Source organism: Cupressus sempervirens, chromosome 11, assembly GCF_028749045.1.
Source record: "Cupressus sempervirens isolate cs-2001-9-10 chromosome 11, ASM2874904v1, whole genome shotgun sequence".
NCBI classification, from domain to species: Eukaryota; Viridiplantae; Streptophyta; class Pinopsida; order Cupressales; family Cupressaceae; genus Cupressus; species Cupressus sempervirens.
The window spans coordinates 197,273,489-197,294,792 of NC_143128.1; the positions used below are offsets into that span (position 1 = coordinate 197,273,489).

At 36.2% G+C, this 21,304-nt stretch overlaps 1 protein-coding gene across 4 annotated transcripts in view; it reads left to right on the forward strand.

Annotated features, from left to right (window-relative positions):
* Window positions 1–19,245, forward strand: part of LOC149528865 (Acyl-CoA N-acyltransferases (NAT) superfamily protein) — a 90,619-nt gene extending 71,374 nt beyond the window's left edge. Inside the window, exons 2-3 of one of the 4 annotated variants that reach the window (XM_089809690.1) lie at window positions 16,494–16,914; window positions 18,632–19,245. In XM_089809690.1, coding sequence (XP_089665816.1) covers window positions 16,494–16,914; window positions 18,632–18,917 — 707 coding nt within the window. In that variant the 3' untranslated portion in view covers window positions 18,918–19,245. The remainder of the gene's footprint in view (window positions 1–16,493; window positions 16,915–18,631) is intronic. The other 3 variants (XM_089809693.1, XM_089809691.1, XM_089809694.1) reach the window with 3 other exon arrangements.
* Window positions 19,246–21,304: the final 2,059 nt, after the last annotated feature.

Below are 21,304 nucleotides of genomic sequence, written 5' to 3' on the forward strand. Positions count from 1 at the left end.
AGAAATACCAAAAGTATTGAAAGAAGCACACGAAGGGCCCACAAGAGGACATATGGGGCTGGACACAACTGCACGTATGATACTTCTTGCAGGATTGTGGTGGCCAACCATGCACAACGACGCAAGGGAGTGGGTCATTGCATGTGATACATGCAAGAGAGCTGGGAAGCCACTAAAGAGGGATTTTGTGCAGGAACTATTCAAATGATGAGGGCTGGACTTTGTCGGGCCACTAAAGGTAAGCAAAGCCTAGAGATGCAGATATATTGTTGTAGCAACCAAGTACCTTACAAAGTGCGTAGAGGAACGAGTCCTACTAGACAATTTTGCACTAAGCATGGCGTATTTATCTACGAACAAATCATTACGAGGTATGGAATCTCAATACAACTGACAAGCGATTGTGGGGGACATTTTGTCAACCATGTCATCTGGGTACTCACCATGGAATTCAAAATCTACCATTCCCTGTTGAGCCCGTACTAACCGCGAGCAAATGGACATGCAGAGTCTACAAATAAAATCTTGGTTGTAGTAATTTACAAGTCTTGTGTAGTTGAAGGTGAAGATTGGGAGGAAAAGTTACCATTGACGTCATGGGCATACCGTACCTCTCACAAAGTTACCACGGGACACACTCCGTTTCAGTTAATGTATGGTCAATAGGCTGTAGTACCAACAGAGTTCATGGTATCAGGCTTAAGAATAGCCATCGAAAACAAGTTAGGGAGATATGGAAAGTCTCAGGGAGAGGCTGTATAACCCGAATAAACTAGATGAATGAAGATTACAAGCTACGCCATCGAGGTTTCACAGTGTAGACGCAAGGTTTGGCACAACAAACATTTGAAATTGAATAGGTTCCAACCAGGTCAATTAGTATTGTTATTGTTGTTGCTGTTTCGTCCGTGTCGGTTGTTTCGATACCCTCCTGAGGTTGTCGTGTCATTGTTTGTATTTGTTCTTGCTCCCGAGGTGGACACTTCTTGCATTAGTAGCACTTGCTGGTGTCCCTTTGTTTTCACATTGAATGGGCATTCCTTGGTGGAATGTCCCACAGTTTGGTAGATATCACAAAATTGGTTCTTAGGGAAAGAGCCCTTTGTGTGGCCCTCCTTGCAATCCATACACCATAGTTCCCCTTCCTTGTTTTGGCCAGGGTTCTTTTCATGTTTTTAAATTCTTTCATCATACGTAGCATATCTTTTTGTAATGCTTGAACCTTTTTACTTGATTCCCCATCTTTTTACTTGATTCCCCATCGCTGCTTTTGGAGGATGAGTCTTAAGAATCCAAAGATATGTCTTTCTTCTTTTTGCCGATTTTATGTTTGCTCTCTAAGTCCATTGCGCGGTTATATGCATCAATGTATGATGCTGGAGATACAATTTTCATCTTTTTCCACAGTGTTGGTCGTAGTCCTTCGACGAACCATCCTTTCTTCAACTCGTCCATTGGTTGGCTTTCCATTTTTCCTACTAGCTCCTTCAGCCTCCTCGCATATACGCGGACTGTTTCATTCTTCCCCTATTTTTGTACTGTAAATTTCCTCTACCATCTCATTATCATCCCTAAGTAGTTGGAGCTCTACTGTAAATTCTTTCTTGACATCTGTCCATGTAGTTAGCTTCTTTGGTTCAATGTCTGAAAACCAATCGATCACTACACCTCGTAGGGTAGCTGAAACTTCTACCTTCACTTCACTTGCTGTATGAGAATCAATGCTTCCCGTGCTGTGCATACATCATTTTTTTATTTTATTTTATTTTGATCTTTATTGAGCAAATTCGACATTAATCTTCATAACACATCTTTTGCACTAGGTTCGATAGGCAACTATGCCAAATGTTTATTGTACAAGGTAAACAGATAGTTATTGCATTAAGAGAATAGAATGTAACATAAACAATATAGTACTTTATTCATATAAGCAGATATATAATCACAAGTATAATGATGATTCATAATTTCATTCATATCTCCCGAAGGGGTGACTCAATCGTAATGCAACCTTTCAGACACTAACCAATCCCGTCGGCCACTATATATATAATCCAATTATAATAATCATTATTCAATCCAATTATAATAATCCATATGTATATATATTTTAACTATAATAATAATGTTTAATCCAAAACATTCCTTAGATAAAATTAATATTATATATTCCCACCAAATTATATCCAAAGATAATCAAAACACAGATGGATGCCACCCTTTGGGTCAAGGGTCACATGAAATGAGGGGAAGTTGGCCTGAAACCGCTTGGGCACCTATATATCCCACATAGGTATGGAGAGGGGTGGGAGGGAAGGAACTTTGATAGATACACAACCATTTAAAGGAAGAGACTTGGAATCTAATATGGCAGCTGGATATACAATAAAACAACAACAAAGTGACCTTTGAATAACATATGCCACCAATTCAAGGACTCTTTGAACATTATTGGCAACCGGTGAAAGAAGCGAGGACCCAATAAAGTATATAAATATTAAAACAAAAAAAAGGGATTAAAGAGGATATGGAACCATAGTTTCTCCAAACAAATGCACCCATCTAAGGAGTAGAGGGTATCGGGGAGATAGATCACACATGACAACTACTAAAGTCTAAGATAGTAAGGAATCAATATATGAGAAGCTAATCTTTATATAAGAAAAATGGTGCAAGGTTTGCCACCCTACATGTAACATCCCATTTTTCCAGCCTTAGCTATGAACTATCATATCATTGAACATAGTTACTTTTTCATATTCATGAGCATGAGAAGGCAGAATTATAACAGCTATTTTATGTGTTCATATGGAAGAGATCAACGGTAATACTAGATTAACTGAATTACCTTAACTAACAGTTGAAAGAGCATTTTCAACAAACAAATGCAATCTATATAGCAGCCATCATAACTAACCATTACTTAATGGAAGAGAGATCATTTTCTGCTAATAAAGATACATTACTTTTCATAGTCGCATGAATATAGTTTTACAACTACTTTACATATTCAGATGGAAGAGAATCAAAGGGTATAACTGAATAACTGAATGAACGAATTAACCATCTAACATATTATTAACTTGAAATTGCAAATTCATAAAAGTAAAATACCCGTTACTAGAAGATATTTGATTGCAGATCATATCTCTATTTTGTGCAAGCCTTGGCATCTGGTGGAAGAGGAGAAGCGTTGTCAGCGTTTTAACCTCTCAACCGCAGACCCTTAAGTATCCCCACACAATCTCAACTGAGAAAGGCCCTCAGTACCTGGGATTAGGCACGAGACACCCCTGTCCTGCCACAATCAACTAGACAACGAGAATCATACACTTAGACCACCATTACTTGACTTGGGTTGGTTTATTTGTTTAACTCCATTATCTATTTAGTTTGGAACTGATTAATCACCCTGTCTTACAGGTTATAATCGCAAAAACATCTGTTATCAGCCTACACCCTTCAACTCGAACTTGTTGATCATCTTGGATGAATCTTGGCATGGCTGCCAAATTTCTCAATTAAATTCTATTCACTACAATCAAGATTTTCTCACCCAACCTGGGTTTATAACAGATTCATAAAAGAAAGGTTCATGATAATTTTTCGGAACAGTTTCCTGACTCTTTGAGTGCGCTTTCTCTTATCTAAGGGCATATAGATGATGCCCCTGTATAAGCTTGCACAAAGCTGGACTCCTTCCAATTTATTTTAAGTTCAGAGAGAGAGAGTAATCATAATAGTAATGAAGAGATAAATTCAGACCCATCTCGTATGCATTTAATCAATTTGATTTATGAAATCAAGACATTCAATTTGGGCCTAGTCCTTCTGGCTCTATCTTACGTTAACAACATTCCTTCAGATTATCGAGCTAGAATTCAGAGCCTTAGAATATAACAAAAGAGAGAAGAAAATGCAAAAAGGAGTGCATGACCTGGTTGGAATAACAGAGGTATTATCACCCTCACCGCAGGTGGAAATCTGAGATGCCTAGTACGGCTCCTCAGCTGTATAAAACCGACCTCTAGCTGTGAGTATGAATGCGATGAGGAAGCATTCATAAGTGCGAAATATTCTCCAGTAAGGTAATCTAGTTGTAGATAGGAACAACTCCATATGGATGCAACGTAAGAAAAATAGCCACAGTATGGATGCCAGTCGCAGATAGGAATGAGCACAATAATAGATGCAATTGCAGATGTGAAGCAAGGCAATAAGAATACCACACGTGTATGAAACAATTCACCAGTAGTAAATCGTATGTAGGAAAATGATCTCCAATGAGGCAACCACAGATATGAAATAATGACACTATAACAATGGTGATAGGATTGCAATTATAGGTATAAACAATGGCATTTGAGATAAATCATGGCATGGATCACGACACTATAAGTGCAAGTCGCAGGTAAGAATAAGGACTGAAAGGGATGCAGCCTCAGTTATAAACCATGCTATGAACTGCAGATCATGGATGGAAATCGCAGTCGTAGAGAAGGAGAGAGATCGCTGATATCAAAGCAGTCACATGCATTGAGATTGGCTAAATGCAAGCTTGGTTCAAGATGGAGTTATGGGCAAGATGAAGAGAGGTGGTGGAAGGCATGACTTTCGTTTCTTGGTTTAAAATATTCAAGAGCCATAAAGAGGCTGATAATGACAAATGGTTGGGTGGAAGAAATAACATTATAGGCCGCTGGAAATAAAATAGAGGCCAAATGGAACAAATAATAATATTATAACATTTGTCTAAAGGTAGAATCAATGATAAACATTGACATAGGATGGAAATAATAATTTTACTTCTTATGTTTTATTATAATGATACTCTTCTTAATTAACATATATTAAATGTGTTGACCCAGTCATGGCGATCACTTTAGTATACCCTCACTTGCCTAATCTATTTTCCTTGGCCATAATGATTTAGGACTCATACTTGTTAGCTCAGTGGCAGGTGGTGCCCTCATGCCCAATTCCTTTTCTGGCAATGCCTCCCCCCCTTCGTTGCTTATCTACAAGAGAAATTTATCATGGTAATAACATATTTCTTATCTTTTTATGAAATCAAAATTATCATAGCATATGATCATTTTAGCCAACCATTTCCAATTCATATATCATCATAACAATTAAGCAATATTCCATTTTCCCATGAAATCATAACAAATAACCAACACTTTATTTTCACATGAAACCATAACAAACAACTAATTTAACCAATCTCTCAACTTCGCATGAAACCTCAACAACTAATAAGGAATATTTAAAATTGAGCCAAAATTTGGTATGTAACACTACATACAAAACTACATGCAATAAAATATTATAGATACAGGACATCATTTGAATATATTAACCAAGTGAAGTTAAGCACAAATTAAAGGGTATCATTTGAAATAGATAAGGGAGTAGAGAGTAACTCAAAAGTGGAAGTAAAAGGTAAGCTATAAAGGAGGAATATATCAATTGACATAAGTATTAATAAGGAGAAAGTACATGGAGTAAAATTAATTAAACACCGACCAATTCTATACGGGAAAATAATTTCTACCAAGCAATTGAAGTTAAACCTATCATTTGGTGGCATTTTTCTCTAAGCCTAACTTTATAATTGCATTATAAGAAACTAAGCCATGACAGAGACATTACAATAGTATCAAAGTATTGTTCCTGCCATCTTGTGAAAGATAGTTAATGCAAGCTAACCAAAGAACCCAAGGAGCATTGGAGAGAGAAAAAAGAAACTAGCCACCGCCATGAATGATCAGTTAAGAAATGAATTAAAGGCCTTCATGGAACAAATCATACATACCACCCAAGCCCTCATAAAGAAGAATAAAGAAAGAAGTCACCTCCAAGTTATTCAAAACATGAGCAATAATAACTGTAGACATAATATTTGTGAACATAATAATGGATGTTATAATTGTGTAATATATGAAGTTTATGTATTTATTAGTTTGAAGTTATTGTGGATGTGAGATTCATTTAAATGATATTATATCATTATAGATATAAATGAATTTTATCTTACATACTAATAATATGACCATATTATATTTGTGGTAATCTTATATGATGAATATTGGATTTTGGATAATATTGTGTTAGCCCATAGGGCTGATGTTGATGTTTGGTAGCTTCAGTCGGATAAAACTATGAGAGTGAAGTGCAGATATATGTGTGAGAGAGTGAGAGAGAGAGTGTGTGTGAAATATATATATATATATATATATATATATATATATATATATATATACTAATTAATTAATGAAATAATAAATTATATATATGTGATATCATATGTATATATTTATAATTATATATAATTATGTTATTATTTTAATGAATAGACATGTCTCCTCTTGATATAATCTCAATATAAATAAGTGATCACTGTGAATTGGAAAGCACATACCAAACATTATGGCAGTGCTTAGTACATTTGCAGCGATCCTGGAAACTCAACATGGTATCAGAGACATATTGCAAGTGTACGATATGATACGGTCAACCTAAATACTACAAAAGTTAATAATTATAAAGTTGTTATCATGCAAGCTGCTACTTCAACTAGATTGTAAACACTTTGTATGCTCATTCACTTTGCTAGTTCTACAAAGAATGTAAAATCTATGAAACGGTGGATTTCATATCCGGGACGTAGCAGCCATATTTCAGATATGCATGATAATGGCGGGAAGCCCATGACGATAATTGCACAGGGCATAAATACCAACAACTCAGACATGGGGTTTTCTATGTATGGTTTCAATGTCGCTGCATAGATATGTCAAAGTCTGAGGAATCTATGGCTAGGGGCTTAGCTGCATCTAACATCGATTACCAAATAGCATTCGGTGTTTGAAGAGCATAAGAGAATAAATAAATCAGACTCACGATGAAGAATATAGGCAGAAATTGGAGGACAAACCCATCTCATGAGGAGTCGTGTTAAATTCTGATAGTTGGAAGAATGCTAGGGGTGTTATTATTATAAGGTTTCTGCATTTGGAGGATTGCTTGAGTTTCTCTGGTTAGAGAGACAATGATATCTTAATCTCTTTGTGTAAGTTTTTCTCCTCGCGCAATTCATACCTTAGCTGCCCATTTTCATCTTTCCAATTCCGTGGAAGTGGGCAGCTAAAATTAAGTGCTTTGGGCATGATCAAATGAGTGATTTCGACCATTCCCTAGAGCACACGGTGGTGTAATAAAACCTGCAATTATATATATTTTATTGGGCTGTCTATCCAGCCTTCCATTTAGGTATGTTCATGAGCGAATTTACAGCTTCTCTAATGGCACCTTTTTGATGTCAGTTTTGTACCACTACATAACATATAGTGATTGAATACTTGATATGGAATATCAAACACTCAACCCTCTCGTGAAAAGTAAATACTCATGAAGAACATGAGAAAAACTCCAAGGTTCCTTACACCTGTGGATACTAACTTAGTTATATTAATGTGATTTGCTGGTTAATCACGTAGGCGGGCTTATGTTGTTCTTTCAAGGATGTTGGACTTTTGCTGTGATGGTGATGAAATTAGCTTTGCAATGTATATTGGTGCCGAATGATGTTGATGGCAATGATGGAGGGTATGACCACCAACAATGCTTCTAATTTTCTAACTTGTTCCAAGAATGAATTTCAACTATTACACTACTTGTTGCTTTACTTCTACTCCTATGAATGGAAAGATTAGCAAATGGATAGGGACCAAATCTAATGAAAGCTTACCAATGGCTCTACCTCCATAGAGGCAATGATTCAAGGGAAAAAGACTGGATTGCTAGTGGCCTAGTTTATTGATCCCTATCAAACATCCACTAATATCACCGTGCAACTATCCATCTACTTTTTACTCTTGCTTAACAACTTTCTTGAAATAAAATCTACTTTAACAACTTCAGTGAAGTTCAACTTTAACTATTGGAAGTAGAAACCATGCAATAACACCAAGTCTTCTAAATCACCATGCAAGACACAACAATGATAGGAGAAGCAATTTTGGTATTATCTTAAGCAACAATTTTCTTCAACCCTTTACAAATGAGAGCAAATGGCCTTATATAGAGGCCAAAATTACAACCAATGGTAGAGATTAAGAGGCAAAATCAACGATCCAAATCAAATCCCAGAAACCCTAGCTAAGGTTGCCACTCCATTGGCCAATGAGAAGATGCCACCTCATCAATAGATCAATAAAAAAAAGGAAAAATGGCAACCAATGAGAAGACACAAAGATGGTAGCCAATCAGAGTCAAACACCTATCCTACCCAAGAAGAAAGGAGAATTTGCTACTTGGGCTTATATCAAATGATCCTCTAATATAATTCTACCCTTTTCTTTCGTCTTCTTAGCCAAGGCAATGAACTTGGCTAGCTTATAGTTGACCTCCTTCATGCGAGGGCAAGGCGTGTGCTTCATCTTGAGCTTAGTTGTATCCATCATGTTGCTTGCTTCTTCTTTTGCATATTTGATAAAGGCACTGAGGTAGGCAAGGGTGCCTAAATGCTAATTCCTTATGGCAACCTTCCCCAACTCATCCAATCTCGACCCAAACTCTGTCTCATTGACGCTCTCCTCTTTGATATTTTCAAAATCAAGTGTAGCCCCAATATCGTTCATCATGGTTGAAATGGAAGTGTCAATGCCTGGGCTGTGCTGCGCAATCTCATTCCGTATCTCTTCAAGTATCCTCAATCTGATGGTCAAGACAACATACCAAGACTCCACTGTACTCATTCCTCCTTCATCCACCAATTTGGTTCTTTCCAAATATCTCTCCAGTAGCCCAATAAATGCCCATAGCTTGGGAATGGCTAAGTCCTTGACTGGAAGGAAATCCTTCCACTCCTCTTCAAATGTTCTGAATGTGTCTCTAATAGCCACTAATGACCTGAATGTTGAGATAAAAGAAGGCAAGAAATTTCGCCCATCTTGAATTATATCACTGATCCAATTTTTGATTTTGTGCAGCTGAGTCAATATCTCTTCTATGTTGCTCTCGTTGTTTTGCGGAAGGGCTGCCTGATGCAACTGTTGGATAGGTTGACAATCTCTTTAATACTTGTTTTTAGCTTCCAACTTTACAATCCTCTTGTTTGCCTTCCTCAACCTTTCTCTAATTGAAGCCATGCCTTCTTGTATCTCCTCACACTTCATGTCATCCGTGATTCTTCCCAAGTTATGCTCTACTATCTCATCCACTGCCTTGCTAACCTTTGGTATAGCAATTTGAACTTTTTGGTGACCCTCATCATCGCTTCTGGATACCTTTGCCACTGTTTTTTGCAATTTGTTTATGTTTCTCACTATCTTCCTTTTCCACTAACCCTTGAATATCTTCAACTGTTCAGACAGTCACCACCTGCCTCTTGGCATCTCCCCAAATTTGGATTCGGTTCGACTAGCAAAGCATCACCAATGGCCTCAGGCACCTGGCTTACTTCCTCAATATCAATTGGCCTATCCTCTTCTTCACTAGTGACTGTCATATCATCTCCATGTTGGTTCTCCGAGAGAGGAGAGTATTCGGTACTATCACTATAACCACTAGATTTCGAATCAAAGCTCACCTTTACTGAGACCCTTTGTCCACTTGTATTAACCTCTTTGCTTTTAGCCTCAATTATGCTCTCCCTTGACAGTGCCGCATTCTGTCTCTTTGTTGGAGGCTCCTGACGTTCTTTACTTTTTTAACCTCCAAATTTCTCTTCTTGCTTTTAACTGCTCTTTGTTGCTGGCTACTGCACCCACCTTTCTGTCCGACTGACTCTGCTGGACCTCTTTCTTTTGGTTTCATCTTCTCATAAGTAAGGCATACCTTTCGATTTTGTAATTGCCTTAACTTATCATTGTACCATGACTCAGTGTGTAGATCAACCGTCCTTGTAATTGCCTCTAAGGAAGGATCTTGATGATCATCCCAATCCACTGGACCCAATTTTGTTCCATCCGTTGTATCGTAATCTTCCCTTAGCACATTTTCATTATCTTCCAGTTGATCGGGAATATCAAGGCCTCTCCATCTGATTGTCCTCATCATGCCCGCTGACAATCTTGAGAAAGCTAGCTTCCTCACATGAAAGTCATCCTGTGGATTGGCCCAAAAATTTTCTATAGTAGAAACATGTTTGAATGTATTTTCGCGAGATGCCTTGATAAGACCATTAGGATCGAATCCCTGTCTTGCTTTATACCATCCTAGATGATACCATTCTAACTCCTCCGCAATTGCAAAGGTGACAGGATTGGGGCAAGTATCATTGCCTATTCCAAATGAGAAGGTAATCCTTGTCTCACCTTTAAGTTATGCTCAAGTTGCCTAGCCAATTCCATCAAAGCTATCTTGTTGGGTGGGTACCTTGGAAGTCTCTTGGGACAAACTATACTTCCTGCTACTCTAATATATGTGAATTGCGGAAATTGGATGAACCAACTCCCATACTTCTTAACTTTTGCTTCCGCTTCCGATGAGAGTCTCCTAGCAGGTGTCCCTTGTAGTATTCTTATAGTCTTCATGGCAAAGGCATCATAAAACATCTTATAATCTTTGGTATTGTGTAAATGAAATTGTGGATAGCACTCATGCACCAAACATTGCTCCGACCCATTGCCAATTACTCCTAAGGCCTTAAGTCCAGGATTTTCATATAGTCTTGCAATGAGATAGAAAAGATAGGATCCCATGTAGGATTGCTTTTGAATTTGTATTGTCCTTAGTTGCAACTCTAAATTTTCACTTATAATTCTAGCCCAATCAAATTTTCTCTTTCCATTTTCAATTTCATCAATAAAGTGGTACATCCATTTCTCAAATTGCATACCTTGAGCCACGCCCATGATTCGGCTGAGAAGCACAATAAGGTCGCCATACTTTGATTTGAAATCTGACCTGGTGAGCTGTGACGACTTGGTAATTCCCTTCTTGCCTTTGTGTAACCAATTCTACTTTAGATGAATGAAGTAGGCTTCTTGATTATACTGAAAGAACTTGGTTGTTTGATCCATCATTACCACTGTCATGCCTTTATGCTGGGTAACATTGAATACCTCTTCGACCACTTGTCCGCAAATGTTAGCCAACACTCTCTTCCCTTCATAAAAAATAGACTTGGTCACAATAACAAACTGAGATGCACACTCCATTACCAATTCTGGACAAGGCAGGGTAGGAGGGAAAGTCGCCACGTGTACAATTCTGCTCTTATAGATCTTCTTTGCTATGGGGGATTGTCTTTCGTTTAGTCTATCCTTCAACTGTACCATGTTCACCGTGCCGATATTGGTATCATTTATTCGCCTCACTTTGAAGAAGGTGGTCGTAGGCATCATGTCTTCCTTGTCTTTTTTGGTATTTGTTCCCTTTGGGTTCTTGCTTGTACTAACATCCTCCATCCTAAACATTTATTTTTGCCTCTTCATTCTAAATGATATGGACTACACTTATCAATTTCCAAACTTCTTTCTATCCATGGAATCTAGCTTATTTTTGCCTTTCCAAATCCTATCTCTACACTTATCAATCTCCAAACTTTAATCCTAGGGGTGGGACTACCACTTATTTTTGCCTCTTTGTTACTTTAGGATGGACTACACTTATATCTCCCAACTTCAATCTTAGGGCGGTCTAGCATATTTCTGCCTCTCCAAGTGTCCTATCATGAAACCTACACTTATATTTCCCAACTTAAGCCTATCAATGGAAATGATGAAGTGGTGGATGAATAGTGCAAGAAGAAGATAAGGGAAATGAACCAAGCAAGAACAAGGAGTAAAATCTGCCTTTTTAAACCAATCTTCACCTCTAAAAATGAATGAGAATCTTATCTTAAATCTTCCTTCTACCAACAATCGGGCCACTTCAAATTGAGATCTGATCTTAGAAATTTCAGTCCTTCAAAATGTGATGCCCTAGCGAATGAATTGCTTGCAAAAATCTGCCCTTTTCATCAAATTTCGACCTCCTTGCCAAAATGGCCCAATTTGAAGGAAAATCATTGCCCTAGGGCATAAAAGTCTGCCCTAAATCTGAATTTCGACTTCCTAAATCCGCCCACAATTGCAAAAAATCAGATCTCAAATCGCCTTGCCTCTTCACCAAATAAAATCGCCATAGCTGGAGGAAAAAACTTGTTGCTGTTGGAGGAAAAATTAGACCTCAAAATCGCTGCCAATCTTGCAAAATCAGATCCTCCTTCACAAATTTGCCTTAGGGCAGAAATCGCCCATCTCCAAGGAAGAAATCACTGCCAAAGAATGGAAAATTAGACTCTCAAAAATTGCTGCCAAGGACAAATTCGCCCCTTTGGAAGAGAAATCGCTCAACCAAGCAAGAGGAGTGGAAATGAATAAGGAAATAAGAGGGGGGAAGCCCCTTCTTATATCCTCCTATTGACCTCTAGAGTGGGTTGACCTGCTTGGAGGGAAACAAAATTTAAGTTAGACTCTCCAAAATGACCCAGTTTTAAATAAAACATGAAAATAACTAAGCCCTGTAGCGAAATTGGCCCTTTAATCGCCAGTTTGATCCATAATTGCAAAATAGAAACAAGGTAAGCTTAGGAGATGTCAAATTTTTTATTTAACAACATTTTGACATTAAAATATAATTAAAATCAAATCTAGCAAGCCAAAATCAATTTTCAATTCCAAATTACCATTTTCCTTTAACATTTCTAAAATCGTCTAGGCAAAATTTCAACCAAGTTAATGAGATTTTGCAATTTAATCCAATTTCAATTTTTTAACCGAAATTTAAACTCAATTCAATTTCACTACCAAAACTTCTTTTCACCGAAAAAATTCAAGATTTCCAAAACACCTAAGTCCACAAATTCATTTTGAAAATGCTCAAGCTTATACAATTATGTCAAATTTTCGAAAATCCATCTAAGTCCAAAATTTGCAATTTTATCCTGCCAGGTATCGTTTTAACCATAAAAAAAAAATGTTAAATTTTGATTGCCCTGAGGGCAAAATTACATGTTCTGGAAAATCAAGTTTCGCACCGGGTGAAAACAAACCAAATCCCCTCTTGGCCTGAAGGCATCCAAGGTGTATAAAATTGTCAATTCAAAATCTTTGGACAACACCAAATTTTGCTAGGGCAACCGAAAAATTCAAAAAATCCTCGAAAATTGCCAAGGCTTGCTCGAAAAAGGGGGTCCCCAAATTTTTTTGGGGCAATGGTATGAAAACCTCACAACACACCTGTGATGATTGGTTATCAGCACAACGATCCCCAGAATAACAGTAACAAAAAGTTGTGAGCTTTTTATAATTGAGAAGGATGGAAATTTGATTGGGAGCCCCCAAGAAGACCTCAATTAAATGATAGAGCTTGTTTGTTCTTGCTTCCAACCCAACAATGATAGAGATGAATGATTATTGGATGTTTACAAGTTGATGAATGAGTAGAGTGGTGGAGGTTTCATTGGAAGTGAGATCACAAAGCTCAGATTATCTCTGTTGAGGTAGAGCGCTTACATTGGTGAACCTTGTTTGCATTATTTGGAAGAAGCCATTATTGGCCTTCAAGTCATCGTGAAAACAATTGCAACTGGGAATTTAAAGAGATGTGTGATGGCAAATAGAGCACCATGATCCCATTGGACTGGAGTTCGATGCCCACAACATCCTTGTTGGAAGTGTTGGTAGACCAACCCAAGATTCCATGGACGTCGAAGAGCCTAAGAATTTTAGATTTTTTTGAGATGATATGATGCTTGCTTGGGGTGTAGACAAAACACATTATCTTCATTTATCAATATCAATCGGTTAAACTTTTGTGGATTATGAATGACAAAGGTATTAAAAATGATAAGGTTTGGATGCCGATCACTTTAAAGATAGTAGAAGAGGTATATTATTTTAGGTCCTTGCACATCATTTTTATGTAATGTATTATTTAATTTTCTTATATAGATATGTATATAAATGAGAATTTATAAGGTGATGAATATCTTAATTTAAGAATGATATTTAATAATAAAAAATTGATCGGTATAATGATATTTAATAACTTAATATTATGTTTTGTTACATATAAATATGTTAAATAATATAAGTTATTAGTATTATTGTGAGTTACTAATGTTGTTATTGAATTATAAATGAAAATAAATCTAAATATAATTGTAAATATTGAACTTTTAAAAGAATATGTCATCTAAGGGAAAGTCATATATATAGAAATTAAGTATTGTGTTATCTTAATTCTATTATAGAAAATGAAGAGAGATGTTATAATCATTTATGTTGTTGTTAGTAATGGGCATGAGTTAAATTACTAACATTCATGTTGACATTCTTATTTATACAACCAAGAGCTATGTGCCTTGATCTTTCCTTTTGAGAATACTATTGTAGGAAAATGGAGATTCAAAGGTTGTTTGACACATCCGTTTGAAGGAGCGGATAGAGGATATGTTTTAGTTGATCTTTGAAGATCTTGATCATATTAGAGTCAAAGGGAGTATGACACTTCATCAAAGACAACTTTGGTTGAGGAGCTCAGATGATTGATTCAGAGGGAGTTCAAAAGTCCTTGTGTGTGACTGTATGACCTTAATGAGCCTATCCCCTGTGTACATCATGAGGAAGTGACGACTTCCAAATGATTATGAATTGTATTTGCAAAAGTTATTGAAAGGTGATGATTCTACAATAACTTAATTTTCTATTATGATGGATATCTTACAATGATTCTACAGATCATGATAAATTATACTTTGCATGGTGAAAGTTTATATGGTAAGCATTACGAGAATGCGAGTACACATACCTTATAATCATTTTTTTGAGTACATGGTGATTGTTATGCAAATTGATGTTCTGTAAGGCCATTACACATAGTACTTGGTGAATATCTTGCATCTCAACATTCTGGAAGGCCATTACTCAAAGAGTACTTGGTGAATATTGAATCTCGATATTCTGGGAGACCAACACTCTTGATATCAGATGTGATATCAAAACCTTTTTGAGTACTTGGTGAATATCAAATCTTGATATTCTGGGAGACCAATACCCATGATATCAGATGTGATATCAAACATTTTTGAGTAATTGGTGAATATTGAATCTTGATATTCTAGGAGACCAATACTCTTGATATCAGATGTGATATCAAAACCTTTTTGAGTACTTGGTGAATATCGAATCTCGATATTCTAGGAAATCAATACACATGATATTAGATGTGATACCAAACATTTTTGAGTAATTGATGAATATGATATGTTGATATTCTGGGAGACCAATACTTATGATATCATATGTGATATCAAAATAGTGTCTTAAAATTTGTCATTCCTAATATTATCAATGGTGTAATATCTGTCTTGTGTTTATCCTCCCTAGCTAAGAGGGAGTGTTAATGTTGGGTAGATTTAGTCAGATAAAACTATGAGAGTGAAGTGCAGATATATATACATATATGTGTGCGTGTGTGTGAGATACAATATCTGTATATAAATTAATTAAATAATAAATATTATATATGTGTGTGTGTGTGTAATTATATATAATTATGTTATTATATTTTTAATGAATAGACATGTTTCCACTTGATATAATTTCAATATAAATAAGTGATTGCTGTGAATTGGAAAGCGCATACCAAACATTATAGCAGTGCTTAGTACATTTGCAGCGATCCCAGAAACTCAACAGCGGACACCATGGAGATTAAGGGGATCCATATCATGGGGTATGACAGGCGATAAGGTCTCCATCTGACTACCATGTCTACATTAACAGAAATCTCCATGTGCCAGAATATTTTGATGATGTCAACATATGCATATGTGATTTGCCTTGGATAGAGGATGTCCTGTCCAAGAAGAATCTTAGGGGTTGCACTTTAGGGAAGATGGTGGAATAACTAAGGGTTATAAGACCTGCTCTGGAGATTCCTTTAGGTTGGGGTATAAAATAGAGGGTAGAATAGTGTAGCTAGATTGATTATTGTTGAAGATCTAACATTTATTTTGCAGGTATTACTTGTCCCAAACTAACCCTAACCCTGCAAAGTTTTGAAAATCAGTGACTTTAATTGATTATGTTCTTGAGTCATTTTAGTTAATTATTTAATATTAGTTTTATAGTTTCCTTTTTAAAATATAGCATAAAATAATTAATTTAATCTCACTTCATAAACTCAATTTGTGAGAGGGGACATTACTGTGCAACTGCATCAAGAACAACCCAACAAACCGTCTTGTTTCTGTCCTAAATTTCCCAGAAGTTGTTTGAATGAAAATAGCTGTCTTGTTGGATTGTATAAGGTGTTTCTCACTGTAAATAGTTCTTTTTATATGTATTATAATAGATTAAATTTTTATCTTTTTTCACCAATCAACTGTCCTATTGCCATCAAATAATCTAAGTGCATTGTGATAAATCATACTTCTGTTTCTAAGTATTCCCATTTTGGTAGCATCTCAGGACTCATTCAATCTGTTTAATCAGATAATGTCTCATATTATGCAGGAAGAAGAAAAAACAGTGCTGGGGTAGTTCAATATCTTCCTGCAATTTGCCCAGATATTCTTGTTCGTGAAGCAAGACCTGAAGATTATTGGGAAGTGGCAGAAACCCACTGTAGCTCCTTCTTCCCGGACCGTGGCTTTCCCATGGATCTGGTTCTAAGAGCAGATAGATTGGTAGCCATGTTTTCTGGGTTCTCTATACCTCCAGGGTGTAGAAAACAATGCCTTGTTGCTATTGATGAGAGATTAATAGATGAAAATACTTTTCTCAATTCTATGAGACATGAAAATGTGGAACTTGAATCCAAGCTTCCTATGAATGGTGGAAGAATTTCTGGAATCTTGACAATAGACACAGTAGCTGAGTTTTTACCAAGAAGGGGCCATCTTGGGAATAGGAGGTGAGGTACCAAGCCAAAATGATGTTTCCTACCATGAAAATAATTGGGGGTATTTATTATGAAAATAAATGGGGGGAAATAGCCTTGCGAGAAACAAAATATAAGAAATTATAGGCAAGTGGCTAGTGCACAGTTCAATACTAGAAATAGTCAAATAATTTGTTTCTGATTAATCCACTAAATGATAAAAGAGAGAGGTACTTCTTTGAATTTGAAAAGCATTTGCAAGCAATGGCGGGTAGTTAGTTTTTATTATTGATGATGCCGGGGACAATTAATATGATGGTATTTTTTGTTTTTATCGGTAAGAGAACGAAGCAAAGATTAATTGTTATTGTGTGTTGTAATTAATTATTATTATTTATTAAGCTCCAGTACACTTGAACCTAAGACCTCCCAAATAAGAGGCTCACAATTTACCGTTGTGTTGTAGGCTTTTGCCTATTAATATGATGGTAGTTGATAAGCCTAGTAGAATATTAGAATATTTATTAAGGTATTAGAATATTATAATGTTCCTTTAATGATCATCTAAGTTAGTCCTTGGTTTATTTATTAGTTTCTATTTTTGTCTTTACTTAACGATTGTTTTTTTTAGAAATATCGTCTTTATAAATCCATATAAGGAGCTTCCGTCTCCTCTGTCAAACGACAACATGTATTTGCCATAACACAGCCAGTGTGGGAGTCATTTGAAACAGTGCGGTTAATATAGTATTCATTGTGGTGGGATTACCCTACAAAAACAATGACTGTCTTCTTTTTGTCTTGCTCTTTCAGTTGGGTCTGTGTTGCATTTGTTACTCCCAAGTCACTTACCTAACAGTGACAAATTTGCATGAAGTTTCTATTCTATACTGGGCCTTCTGTTAGATTTGTCTTTTATCTATTTGCCTTTTAACCATCAATGGTGCATCAATGCTATCTAGCAAATCACATTTTGAGGATTTTATGAACTCCTGCAACAAACATTTGAATTACATAGGTAGTACTTTCTAGGCATACTTTTTATGGTTTACCAGTGGCTTCTTCTCTATCTGGTTTTTTTTAGATGCTCTTTTTTCCTCTATGATGTTCGATTCTGTACCACGATATTCTAATATTTTAAAAACCAGTGCTTTTAGTTTTAAAAAAAAAATCTTTACCATTCAGTTGGTAGGTGGATGGCATATTTTCCTTTTTCTTGGTTTTAATAAGTAGTTGTACTGATAAACACCCTGAGCTAGTATTTGATAAATTTGTTTTTGTCTTAAGGAGATAATTGAATTTGTTGCTTTATACTCAAGTTGATAAGATTGTACCATATCTCTCTTCCACAGTTCTCACCTAATCTGCTTCTGAAAATATTAAAATGTTCACTGAAAACCCTTAGCACCATGTTTGTGCTGAAATTGGATTAATTAGTCCAATATAGCTCTGGCACATATCCATTTGGAATGTATCTGAATTTTATACCTTGCGTTGCACTTGTGTTTTTTAGTATTTTCTCAAATAATCTCCATACATAGAGATTGTTCCGTCTTTCTTCTTACATGAAAGTAAACGTTGCAGTAATTCTCACATTGACTTGTGTTACTGGTACTGAACCATATTTTTGCTACATTAAATTCTGCTAAGTGCAATTTCTAATAGATATCAGGTCAAGTCAAAACCCTTTATGTTTTTAGCTATGATTGGGATTAGAAAGAAGTCTTGCATGGTTGATTTTTTTCTGCAGAGCAGGTATTGCTTATATATCAAATGTAGCAGTTCGGCAAAGAAAACGGCGAAGAGGGATTGCACAGAGATTGGTCATAGAAGCAGAAGCTCTGGCACGAAGTTGGGGTTGTCGCTCAATGGCCTTGCATTGTGATGTGAATAATCCTGCAGCTTTGGCACTATACCAAAGACAGGGCTTCAGATGTATTAAGGTTCCTGCAGGAGCCAAATGGCCTCAACCAAAGGCAGTACCAGGTTCTACTTACTACTTCATGATGAAACTCCTTTCAAATCGTCATTGTTGACTTTGACTTTGCCGATTACCAGCTAACATACCCTCTCTAGAACACTTTCCAGATTTGATATTTCCACCTTTATTGTGACCGTAATGTATATGATCAACAGGTTTATGTATAATTGTACATAAAATTTGAAAAGAATTCTATGTCAGGCACAAAGATTGACAGTCGTGCTATTCCTCTCCTACTCTCGAATTTATCCCTATGTATTTTTCAAAATACAGTACAGGCAATGATGAAGTATTATAAATCACTCTGAGGATCATTCACTATGTAAAATGTAAAATCTGCATTGTATCAATTCTCTGTTATATAATTTCATGTTGTTAATTTATACTCGAGCTCTATGTGTACAATAGAATGTTCAATGCAAATGGACTGATTTGATATTTTAGTCTCTTCTCCACTGGCCTTAATATCACATTCATTTAATGATGTTACTCGACTCTGCTGTCACAGTAAGGTGAATGCAGCTATCTATTTTAAGCCAACAGCGGAAAAGAACATGAGTGATGATCTCTCTACTTGAAACTTACAGAATGGACCAGTTATGGCTTGTATGGTATCTCATATTGATATTATTTGGCAATAAAGAAAAATTTGACTGCTAAAGTTGATAAAACTAACTTGTACAAAAATCATGTAAATGAACTTTTGGGAAAACAGATGCTAAACCAAATTACACAGTTTTTGTGATTGTTTAAAGATACTTTGAGTTGTGATAATACCAATGAATGTACGACAACATACAAGTAATTGACATGGAGTAAACAGGGGTTTCTTATTCAAATCAATTAGAAATTGGACAATTTCTTAATTATGCTTTATTTGTATCAATTAGAAATCAGAAAATTTCTTTATCTCGCTTAGAATTTCTATTATAATATTGACATATTTCTTACTTTGGCAGTTCATAGCTACTTTACCTTGATGATCACTGAGGGAGGGAAACAGTTATTGAAGAAGTATGCAAACCAGAAGAGCAATCTGCACGGTGATTCTGAATTTTGTATGGGAGCATATTATTACCAGCTTTGGAGTCTAAGCAAGTTGATCATAGACGATGTGACGTGTTTCAGATCTGAAGAGCATGCTGATTTCTACTTTGGGCGTGGGATTAACTTATCATATTCATCTACCTGTCATCCATGGTGGATTGGACAAACTGAGTGCAATCAGTAGAAATACGATGAAGATGATAAAGAGGATGGTAGGAAAGAATAAGAAGTCCTCAGATTCAGAACCGAGGTTAGCATTATGGGTTGATAGAGTTGCATTGAGATAATGTACAAAAAAAGGTAACCATGGGAGTTGGTATATGACGTAAATGTAATGATGCCAATGAATAATTTGTTGCCAGTTTATTAGTTTGTTCAAGAATATGACGAGGATGTTGAAGACACAATGTCATGCAAGGTCAACCAGCTCATTGAATTGGATAAATCAAGAAGCGAGTACGAACAGTCAATTTGAGGAAGCAACAATAACTAAAACATCTTGACAAGAAAGCATCTCCTAGAAAATTTTAGATTGGTGATCTGGTATTCATGTGGAATGTAAGGTCTCAAAAGAAAGGAATTTTTTACAAACTTCATCATGGCTGGGGCCATTTATATTGTCATGAGCACTAATGGGGAATATTCGTATTTTATGGAGGATGTGAATGGAGAGTTAGTTGGAATTGTTGGTGCCTGGACGATTCCTGGAACACTATTTCGCTTGATCTTTGTTCGTTCTCTTTTGTAGAACATTTGTACAGACTTTTCCTTTGGTATTGTTTAGTTTTGATTGCTTGTGGTTCAAGTGTTTTTCCCAATCAATTTTGTGTTTGTGTTTGCTTGGTCTACATCCCAGAGTCTTTTGAATCCTTGTCATGCTTTGTTGAAGATGCATCACCATGTCGATTCTAGACTCCACATATCCATGTCTTGGTCAAGTACCCCATTTGAAAATCCAATTTTGCCCAAATGTTAGTTTTTCTGGTTATTAGCCTTTCAATCATCCATGTGCTTGCTTACTTTCTCCATTGATCCCAAAAAATAATTCATTCATTTTGAATAATAGCTAAGCTTAAAGGTTGTCGGCCTTCTGGACTAGTGGGGTTTCCTTTATATATATACCATTTCCAGTATGCTTCTGACCTTCAATCTTATTGGCAAAACCCTGCAGTCCTTGTGAAACTGTCCAGCCTTCGACATATTAGAGTTTCAAATTTTTACAGTCGATACCATATTGGTAATGTTATTTATCTTTTGCAAACTCTAATTCTCCATTAATCCCCTTGGTCTTGTGAAAGTCACCTTAGTCATGTATTCAAGAGTTGAACGCCCAAAATTTTGTTTATGTTATGGTTTCCAAGATTTCCATTACGAAGTATGACCAAATGGGCTTCA